The 11,452-nt window shown below is 37.2% G+C and overlaps 1 protein-coding gene across 1 annotated transcript; it reads left to right on the plus strand.

Annotated features, from left to right (window-relative positions):
• Positions 1–1,676: 1,676 nt before the first annotated feature.
• Positions 1,677–10,947, plus strand: rab25b (RAB25, member RAS oncogene family b). Its single transcript, XM_062422299.1, has 5 exons — positions 1,677–1,931; positions 6,566–6,761; positions 8,956–9,149; positions 9,374–9,454; positions 10,215–10,947. The coding sequence occupies exons 1-5, from the start codon at positions 1,895–1,897 to the stop codon at positions 10,331–10,333; spliced, it is 627 nt and encodes a 208-aa protein (XP_062278283.1). The 5' UTR covers positions 1,677–1,894; the 3' UTR covers positions 10,334–10,947.
• Positions 10,948–11,452: the final 505 nt, after the last annotated feature.

Below are 11,452 nucleotides of genomic sequence, written 5' to 3' on the forward strand. Positions count from 1 at the left end.
ATCCCTGAACAACCTTAACTCACAAATGTTTCCAGTAAATAATGACAGAATTTGACAGAAAAGTCCTTTCTTGCTCACTTGCCTTAACACCTGAAACAAATATTAATAATGTCATTTGAATACTAAAAAACCTAGTGTGAGATTATTGTCACTCAAAATGCAGTTTAATCAATTTAATGCACAAGGCTCACACAAAACAGTTTTTTTTAAAACTTCATTTAAAATCAGATGGAGATTCAAACTAGGTTTTAATAAAACAAGATTTTTCTTTCTTTGAGCACATTTTATAGTGTGTGTCTGTGTTGCTGAGCCAAGCATGGATGACATCATAAATTAATGGTATAAATTTAAGATCAGAAGCTCGTGATTCCAAATCGAAAAGATCATTTTCTCTTGATAACACTCTGAGACACACAGCTGGGTTACTGCATGGCAAAAAAAAAAAAAAAAAGGAGGCCAATCAATATGTTGTAAAAGTGCATTTATGGCTCAGCATGTAAAGTCTAGACGGATTATGTGCCCAGGGTGTTGCCTTGCAGTTTAAATGACCGTGACCTCTTATGCCAGGAGAAATGAGAAAATCATGAATATGTGTGATTAAATTAATCTAAATAGCAGGTTTTAAACTAATAGGAAAAATGAAAGCATCCTTTGAAAGCGATATTACCAAATACTATAAATGTACAGGGACAGTCTTTGTGACCACATATTTTTAGAAACAGGAGGGCAGCAGACAAGTGGATCCAATAGAAACATCAGACCTGTATTTAAAAAAGCAATATGACAATTAAGAAGAAAGTCAGATGCGTTTGTAAGCAGAAGGAGACTGAAATAGCAACCGAGCATCCATGTGGGTATGTTCCAGTAAATTCAGCGTGCATGGTTTCAGTGTCCACAGTCCCTGTTCTGTTACTCTCTATGCTGTTGGGCTTAACTCTTACATACTGTTCTTATTCTGACTCATAATTAGTCTCTACACCAATTCACATTCATAAATAAATTCATAAATGATAAAAAGTCATAAATAAATGTTTGATTAATCTCATGGAAAGACATTCACAATCACTATTGTATACAATATGATGAATACAACAAATGTTTGAATGCTGATATATATATTTTTTTATTATTTAATAAATACAGGTCAAACTTGTATATTTGCATGTATAACAGTGTGTATCAGCTGCACTAAAATAAAAAAGGTATTTTATTTTCATTTTTGTAAACTGGGGGTCATATTAGGAAAGTCAGGCTAAAATAAATGTGTATAGGGTGTTTTTACAGCTCTCAAATTTAAAAGTGGGTCAAATTTAACCTGAACAGTATGTAAGGGTTAAAGACTGACTCTTGAAATTCACAGATCAAAACTTTGCAGTACATATATATAGATATATTACAGATTTCTGGGTGATTTTCCTTTAAGTAATGAAGCAAAAACCTTTGCTTCCTGCTTCCTGCTTCCTGCATGCAATCATTTCATTAGTCCAGCAGGAGGCACCTGACAGTCTCCTCTCAGCTGGACCTGCTAGTTGCCCTACCTGTCCAACCTGCCCTGCACTGACTCCATTACTAAGACACACCTCCATCTCTGCCCCACCACTCCCCGACACTAAACCCCGCCCGCCGCAGCAGAATAACCTGGATACACTCATCATGCCTTGTTCAAACAAGCCAGCTTTCTGGTAACTCAGACTGAGAAGGGTAGTGAAGGGCAGAAAGCTGGTGACTGGCATTTATGTGCCAAAACAGCATTGCAGCCATTTTCTTTCCTGAAGCTTGAGGATCTGAGAGGTAGGTTGTGTTGAGTCAGTGTCATCTTACATCCTGCTATCAGTCTGTGAGTGCTGGAGACAGAGCAGCAAACTCTGGGACGGCAGCATTGAATGGACACAACATGGGGTCAGATGAGGCCTACAATTTTGTCTTTAAGGGTGAGTCATATATTCTCCTTTTGATTTAATTTGATGCACAAACAGGTAAGTTCCTAAATGTCATAATGTCCCCTTGTCTTTCAATAATACTTCCTTGTTTATTATCAGCTTGGCAATAACAGCTTACTATAAACCACAGCAGTTAGTAATACTCAGATTAAGTAACTAAAAGCCTGAATGTGTGCCACTGGTTGTCAGGTTACTCAGCTGTGTGAGTAAATATTATCATTTAGGTATTTATCTCAAAGCCTATAAGTGTCACAACTCTTCAGGTACAAGAGTTGTTATGAGTGAAACTGCAATCACGTGAAAGCAGGACATGCCTAATACAGGCTATTGTTGAAACCAGGATGTGTACTTCAATGTCCTGCTTGTCTGTAGCATTGCTTGCAGGACAACATTGTAATATTCAGTGTAGGATTTAAAGCATTATGTTGACACCAAAAAGAGAAGCAATCAAAAGATGAACATTTAAATATATCACTCATTTTATTTCCAAATATAACATCAAGTCTGCACAGGGGATTGTCAGCACATGAGCACTGGACCTGCATCATGCACTATTTTAAGCAGCATCTTGGAATAGTCACTTAATTTTACATTTAACCAACACAGAAACACACAGCATCTTTTACTACTTGACATATCTATTTCACTATTACATCATGATACCAGATGACTCTTAACAGATGTAAGAGGGAAGTTGAAGTCATTCAGGGAGGTGATTTAGTTCAGTGATTTGACATTTAGTTATAAAAATCCCATGTTGATGAAAAGACACAGCAGGTGGGTGGAGACACCAAAGAAACTGTGTCCAAACAATAGCATCACTTATCCGATTAAAGGGTTCCACTACAAAATAAGATCAAGTCAAGTAAACTTTATTAAAATGGCAAAATTGAAAATTTGCCTCAAAGAGCTTTGGAGGCACCCCAAAAGCCTAATGGTTAAGACTCATACCTCTTAACCCTGATGTTTCTTTAACACAGTTAGCAATCAAATGAAGGCAAAAAGAAAAGCCAAAACAAAAAACTAAATCCCCTCCAGACATATTTTAAGATGTAAGAAAATAATCTGCTTGGAATAATAATAATAATAATATAATGATATGTTTATTCCACAATAAACCTTAAAAGGCCATTTTCAGTGTATGAATTCTGGAGGTTTGTAGTTTCAACATCACACTTGTGAACCACAGTTAGCTTCCAAGCTAGTTGTACTATTTTACTTTTTTGGGGAGTACTGACAAACTTTCCACATTCATTCACTCTTAAACTCTACACATATAGGCTATAATTTAGTTCAAACATTCAAATGAAGTAACAAATAAGCAAAACAGCCCTAACCTTAACCTTAACCCAGTAGAGGGGGACTTTTAAAAGAATAGTTTGACATTTTTTTGAATATACAGGATATGCTTAGATGAGAAATTGATACCACTCTCAGCCATCAGCTGGTTAGCTTAGCTTAGCATAAAGACTGGAAGCAGGGGTGAAAACAGCTAGCTTGGATCTACCTAAAGGCAATTTAAACACCATTCCACCTGCTAACACCTCTAAGATCACTAATTAATCAATTAATGAATTATTCTTAACCCATACAAAAAGTGGAGTGTAAAAAGTCCCAATTTCACAATGATGACAAAACTTCAGGATATCACTGTTCCTGGATAGCTAGGTTAACCAGCTGCAGCTTTGTCATTTAACTCCAATAAGGTAATTATCAAAATGTCGAACTATTACTTTAATATGGAAAAAATAGATGAAACCCCACTAGCAACAGAGGAGGGAGCCTTCTTCTGGCCCATGACAACGTTGACAAGATGATTGTTATCATATAATAAACATAATTCAGTACTGAAGAGTTTCTAACAGCGTGTGCTATAACACCTCATGTTTTCATTCCACCCAGCCATTCACCGATAGCTTCGAGAAACTAATCAGTAAAATCAGATTCTACAGTGTTTGCCTGGAATGTGAACCTGCGTAGTCTCGGTCCACCACATGCATCAGCAGCACATAGTTGAAGAACACTGCAAGAATGTATTGCTACTAGATATTTAATTTTGCTTATGTAATATTACATTGAGTTTCATGATCAGGTCATTAAAGGATATCTTCACAATTTTTTAAAAAATAGCTGAAAAAAAGATCCCCTTCAATGCCAGTGATGACCACATTTTGTGCAATAATGCATTTAAAAGTTTATCTGAAGATAATATGAGGCATCAGGAGTCTGAGTTAGTCATATCAAGTGGATATCGGCCAAAAAGACTGTAAATGAGGGACTTTGGCACTAAATATGCACTTGATTTGACTAATTTGGATGGTTGAAGCTTCATATTAGCTTTAAATAAACTATAAAAATAAATTTTCTTTGCACAGAAACGCTTGTGGCCCCATCCCTTACATTGTAGGTGTATTATGAATGGATCTTCTAATGGTCAGTATGAACAGGAGGACTATTGTATTAAGGAAGATATAAATTGGTGAGACACATACAGTACATTTAGAAACTATATTTTTCATTGTTTAAATATTAACCATCCCTGTTGAATATATAACCCTGAGGTGTTTCAGGTTTCCGTGAGGATTTCAGGGCTGCAAGTATAGCATCAATACTGTGAGCAGTACTGTAGTTGCATTTACAATCATGAAGGTCATGAAAACAAATAAAAAGAAAAATGTAATCCTCATGTTCAAGTTCCTCTCGGCTTCATCCGAATTGACAAACCAGGCCAACAGAGAGCCTGGCATGTATTGTCATAGAGACCAGGGTGTTATTTGTTTAAGAAGTTACTCAGTAGCAGAGTAGAAGAAGAGAAAATTCTCATCCCACCCACTTGGGAAAAGAGGCAGTAGAGGGATGTGGCTGCAGAGTGAACAATTACCTAAAACGAGCCCAAAGTAGAGAAACTTGTAAAACATTCTTTGCCCTAACTTCAGACTTCAGGTTATTCAGTCATTTCTGCTTTCAGAGTGTACTACAGGAATCAACAGGTGTCCAGGAACAAAGTGCTATAGTGTTTTCTTTTGTTTTTGTCAAATGACTCAAAGCTCAAAAGGTCACTTTTGCAGCTGAATTGATGTGAATCACCTATCTTGTCAGGCAGGTTGTGTTGTAGGAAGAACTGAATCCAAACTGGCACATTTTTATCATGTTTATCATTCAGTTTTATTAACCGCTTGCTAGCTGTAGCTTAGCAAGTGTTGGTCTTCTCATCTAACTCTCAGTAAAACAACCAATAAACATATTTCCCAAAATGTTGAGGCATTATTTTAACACCCATCTCATCCTAACTCCATATTTAATGGCTTAGGAAGTAAGAACATGGATTATTATCTTAGTGTTCACAGGGTCAAATGCCTCCGCAATAAGATAGGACTGTAAGCAGAGATCCCAGTTCCTGCTGTGTCTTCACAGTGTGGTCATACTTTCCTATCTGGGCCAATTAAGCCAAACCTTTTTTCTCTCTGAGTCAGCTGAAACCCAAACATTAGTCACTGAAACGCACAGAGGGGGTGTCTGTGTTATTTCTTGTCCTGTTTACTCAGTAGGTAGGTTACTCTGACCAAGATAAGATGAAGTAGCAGCTTAACTTGTTCCACCTGATTTGGAGTCACTTTATACTCTACGAGACGGTTTTATTTCCAGAAACAAAGGTTTGCCTGTGAGAGGTTTTCAGTTTTATAGAGGAGGAAGTGTGTGTCTTCTCCAAAGAGTTGACACATGTGGGGAAGAAAAAACAAATTATGGTACTTCAGTTTTGCTAAAATAAGTTGCTTGAACATTAATCACTAACACCACAAGCATGACAGATCAAAGTGTTTGAGATTGTTGTGTTGTATGGCTTCAATAGTGAACACAACTGAGAATACCACCACCCACCATCCTAATCTCATAAGTGCACAGTGTGAGAAAACAAGCGGCAAAGCTTCAAAATGTATGATGTGAAGTGTTTCCACTTCTGAAACCACATCTCTTCCCCCGACTGCTGAAGTTTGTCATCTTCTTTTGCATGTCACCCTCACTACCGCCCTGCCTCAAGTAATTTGACACATGGATGAACGTTACAATTTCACATTTCCTCTTTACTAATCAATAATTTGGTGATTCTGTTACTGACAATCATTCTGCATCTCCGCCCAGTGTTTTACACAACATGTCGCCTCTCTGCATTATTTGCTCTGTATGTTTGCGTTAAAATAATTAAGTAATTTACCATGAGGGTGTGGTGCTGCTTTTAAAATAAATAGGACACCATATCCCTCATGCTGTAATTTACCTTGGTCTCAGACACCTAAGACTGGGGATTTATGGTGTAATCAAGAAATGTAGACTTAGACTAAAAGTTTCAATTTTAAGGACTGTTAAGGATGAAGTGGACGTTGTAGGATTGTCTCATATAAGGCTCTTTGACTCTTAACTTTGTCTTTTTTTATCCATATATAACTTAAGAAATACTGTGTTTAGTCTTTTACCGTCCAATATACTACAAAACATCAAAATACTTGATATTCTTGCAGTACTTGTCTGGAAGGGTGTGTCTTGGACACAATTAAAATGTAACGTTATAAAAACATGAACTTTATCTACTATATCTAAAATACCTCTGGGTTTTGTGTCCAATGCAGTTGTTCTAATAGGAGAATCTGGAGTAGGCAAGAGCAACATGCTGTCCCGTTTCACCAAAAACGAGTTCAACCATGACAGTCGCACAACCATCGGGGTGGAGTTCAGCACACGGACAGTACAGCTCAACAGCTTCACCATCAAAGCTCAGATCTGGGACACGGCCGGACTGGAGCGATACCGAGCCATCACTTCTGCGTGAGTACCAAGACTCATCACAGCTTTTGTACATTATTAGTATAACTACAGTATTTACTTTTTTGCAGATTTTCAAGGCATTCCTGCAGTTATTTTATAATTAAAAAATGAGATTTTTCGTGCACCTCCTTTGTGTTAAACTGTCTCCCCTACATGGACTTCGGTTACTTATTAACTTTAAGATCATTCCTAACATTTAGTAACCCAAAGAGAGGGAAAACTTCGGAAGAGGGACCAAGTGTGCGCATATCCAGGCAAATTATTCAGGTGCAAGAAAAATAAATCATTGCAGGGTGCAAAATAGTGAGGTTTGCACACTGTTATCCTCCCAATAAACAATTATATTCTCTTTTTTGAGGCAACATTTCAATCTGTGCCTGAAGATCTTACTGATTGAAATTGAACAGAATAAAATTATTTATTGGGAGTTTATCAGTGTACAGACTCCTTTGAGCCCAAAGAGAGGGGTCATGACCCTGGTACTTTCAGTCCAAGGAGGACAGAGGAGCATGTAAAGAGGCAGGGTGCTCCTTATACAAAATGCAATGTATTTTTTTGGTTGTATTATTATGCAGTCTCACTGTCAAAAATAATTTGACATCCCTTTGTACTCTAGGATGATTTCTGGCTGTATTAATGTTGAACTATTTTTTATACTATTAAGCTGGATTGTGGCTGTGCAGAACACACAAGTTAAGGAAAAAACATACCTAAATTTGAGTAAATGTATTAAAGAAATTGTTTAACATTGGAAAATATATTTATGAATTTTTCTGCTGAGAGTTAGATGAAACAATTGATACGACCGTCATGTAAGTATGGTAACAATGCCAGCAACTGGTTATCTTATCTTAGCTCTTGGCTGGATCTTGCTGGAATTTATGCTGGTTGCCTTGCAACTAATTCCTGCCAAGAAATAGTCCTGCATATAAATTGTTATTTATACACCTTTGTTTTGTATGGATTAAAGAAACAAGATATAAGGTGTTGATTTAGAGGTGCTGGTAGACATATTTTGTTAACTTCGGACAGACCCAGACTAGCTGTTTCCAATCTTTATGCTGAACTAAGTTAATCTAAATGGTTTGCCACAGTTTTATATTTACCATACAAACATTAGTGTAGTATCAATCTTTTAATCTTTTAGATGAAAAAGTCCTTTAAGTTACAGGTATAAAGTCAACATGCTTGTTTTATTACTCCATACTTTAATTGTTGAGCAACCTGTATGTCAGCATCTTAAAGTGATGCTGTTATCACCTAAAACACATGCAAGTACAGGGACTGATCATCAGTTTCCTCCCACATCCCACACAAAACCACCAGCACATTCTCGTCTCCAGTCGGTGTTCAACTGGCACACTTTGGTTCCAAAATCCAATTGGTTAGAGCACGTTTGAGCGCTCAACTCTCAGCGGGTCTCCGTTCTATTCGAGTGTGCCCCGATTCATTCTTTTTTAAATTAAACTAGAAGGATTAACAGTGTGAAAACTGGTTTTAAAACAATAGAACCATGTCATTTTTATTTTTAAGACATGGAAAAATCTGAGGATATGCTACACCACTGGATTAGCTCTTTTCTGACAGCTTGGCTTTTTGAGTAATTACTTGCCGACTTATTCCAGTATGCAAATTCTCACTCCCATGGAATTTCCCATTTGTGCTCTAACAAGCAGCTAAAACCTATTAAAGTGGAATTAATTATGCTGCTGGAAGAGGGGAGCAGCAATGTAACTGTGGATGAAGTATTGATTGGTTCATGACTTCAGAGCAATTGTCAGTCATTAATTTTTATTTCAATTGACAGCAGGAGAAACTGCTCATTCTCAATTAATATAAAGCAGCTATAATCAATATTTTTCATAATAACAATGGATAAAATTACTTTGTATAATGAGAAAAGGGGTTGCTTGATGAACCCACAGAGAATTATCATATGAAATGGAGCAACAACAAGAGAGGATATTGAACGTACTATCATCATTGTGGCTGAAAACACAACTCCAAATAGATGTCAATGCTGTGTTTATAGCGTGAAAAAACAGAACTTTTCAATTTTAATTCATATCACAGTAATTTAACTATACAGGCAGCTTCACTCTGGCCCTACAATAGCGACACAAAAATAATGAAATAAAGGAGACACCTACATTTTACCTAAGAAGTAAGTGTGAGGTCAATTTCTTTCAAACAGGTATTACAGAGGGGCTGTTGGAGCCCTGCTGGTCTACGACATCACCAAACACCTCACTTATGAGAGCGTGGACCGCTGGCTGAAGGAGCTGTACGACCATGCTGACCCCCACATTGTGGTCATGCTGGTGGGAAACAAGACTGACCTGGAGTCAGAGAGATCTGTGGCCACTGAAGAAGCCAAAGAATTTGCAGGTACAAAGTCAAAAACTATTACATCTGTGCTGAAAATGATTACATGTGATTGTTTTAAGCTCAATATAGTGAATTTATTGGAAATGTTATGATTGTAGAGAATGTAAAGATGTTCATTGCTGGCATCTTTAAAATGACACAAAATATAATAATGAATATGTATTCTATAAGAATGTACAGTAACAATATTATCTGTGTTGTTTGATTTGTTTGTTTTTATTTAGAAAAGAAAGGTCTTTTGTTTCTGGAGACTTCGGCTTTGGCCTCAACTAATGTGGAAGCGGCGTTCAACAATGTCCTTGCAGGTAATTCATTTTTAACGTCTTTTTTGTTCTTCTGCTTTTAAAGCAGTGTGAAAATCTGTTGTTAATGTCAAAATCTCGAGAGATCCAAAGAGAGGCGCAGTCTGTTTAAACACACAGTATGATTGTTCCAGTTTAAGAACAGTGAAGGTGGAACGATGGATTGCCTAACAGCAAGAGGGAGGTAGATTTAATTCTCTGACCTTTCTGTGTGGAATTTACATTTGGGTTTCCTTCAGTTTGCTCTGCTGGATCTTTTTTTACTTCCTGTCCTTCCACTCCGAAGACATATAAATCATGTGGTCTGGATACACAAAATTGTTTTTCCCACAGATGTGCTGGGACAATACTCCATCCTGTAACCCTGAATTTAACCTCATATAACACAGACCACCATCTTCTCAGCTCATGGAGGTCTGGAAAAAGTCATGATCTGGAGAAGGTTAGAATAACATGACCTTTGGCAGTCAAGGGGCAGCCATTTGATTTGCTTTGAGCTTAAAAATAACCACATCCGGAAACAGCACCTCTGATTGGTGTTTGCTTGGAAAGGATCAACTTCACCATAGTGAAATTATTTACATTTGTTTAAAAGTTGCTGGTTTTTCCAATCAGTTTTTGTGTAGTATGGAAGTTGTGGTATTCTTTGTTGTGGTACTAGAAAGCTGTCTGCTACTTTTCCCATCAAAGCATGAGAACGGTGCAGCTTCTTTCTATACTAGCAAAATATAAATGCATAATATACCTCAATTTCCTGTCTCAGAGATTCACAGAAAGGTGAGCAGTAAGGAAGTGGTGCGGGGCTCTATCAGTGCCGTAAGTTTAAACAGCTCCAGAGCAGAGACCACAGAGGAGAATAAACCCTGCTGCAGAAACCTCTGATTACATCGTCCTCCTGGAGCACAGAGGCCTCAGAATGGGTGTCAGGGAAACTCCTCTTTCACCCACAACCCTGAGAAAGAGCTCAACGAGAGGCGGGCAACACGGCAACCTTGGGAACCACTATTAACGGTCCTGGCTTAAGTGATGGCACTTTGAAATGACTGTTGCATGTACAAGTTGCAGATGAATGTACAAGTTACATGGTGGCATAGTGTATTCAAGATGATTAATAAATGTGAATGAATGTAGCTCGAAACCAACATCAATTTTTTAAGAGTCCTTGCTGACTATTGAACATATATAGGTCATGTAGGTCATCGGTAAAACACAAAACTGTGTTACCTGTATAATAATATATTTATGAATTATGCAAAAAATAGGAAGAACTGAGATGCATCATTGCATGTACGTCGATATAAATGACACACATTTAATGTTATTTCTGAAAATGTTTGGTTGATGGCGGATATTGTAAGTGCTGACTGAGTCTTTTTTGTCACTGCTGTGCTCAAAATGATGATATTGTATGAGACTGATTACATTTCTGTTCATAAATAAATGCTTTACAGCCTACTGTATGTTATTTATGTTTTTTTATAACAAAAGATGGGCATTTTTTCACTGAAGACATTTTATAAGTCGGTGTAGGAAAAGAAGGGTATAAATAATAAAATGAATGTCATTTAGCTGCTTCAGTTTCAGGGTACTGGTATTGTGCATGCTGGCTCACTGTCACACTGTCATGGCTTACTGGGACACTCGAATAGAATGGAGCCATTGTTAATTGTCATTAGTAACACCTTTGCTGCTGTGAAAAAGACTGTCAATTTTTACATTTACATAATTAGAAATACTGAATTAATTTAATTTAGCACCATAGATTGCAAGTTTCCAATCACAACAACTCACACTATACCAAACTGATGTTAATCTCAACAATGGAAAGTCCACTCTGAACACATTATTTATCCCTGGGTTGTTTCTAGCTCCATCAGAGGGTCATAACCTCACAGGAACTCCATAATGAGACCTGAAAATTCTGGACACATTAAAAGATGCAGAAAAAGTTCTGAGACACGAATTTTAGACGTATGCTAGCATCTCCGTCTGACAGAATAG

The sequence above is a fragment of the Scomber scombrus genome, chromosome 7 (assembly GCF_963691925.1).
Source record: "Scomber scombrus chromosome 7, fScoSco1.1, whole genome shotgun sequence".
NCBI lineage: Eukaryota > Metazoa > Chordata > Actinopteri > Scombriformes > Scombridae > Scomber > Scomber scombrus.

Coding starts and splice junctions, on each gene's coding strand:
- rab25b (XM_062422299.1), top strand. CDS start 1,895: ATGGGGTCAGATGAGGCCTACAATTTTGTCTTTAAGG. Junction 1,932..6,565: donor CTACAATTTTGTCTTTAAGG/GTGAGTCATATA, acceptor TGTCCAATGCAG/TTGTTCTAATAGGAGAATCT. Junction 9,150..9,373: donor AGAAGCCAAAGAATTTGCAG/GTACAAAGTCAA, acceptor GTTTTTATTTAG/AAAAGAAAGGTCTTTTGTTT.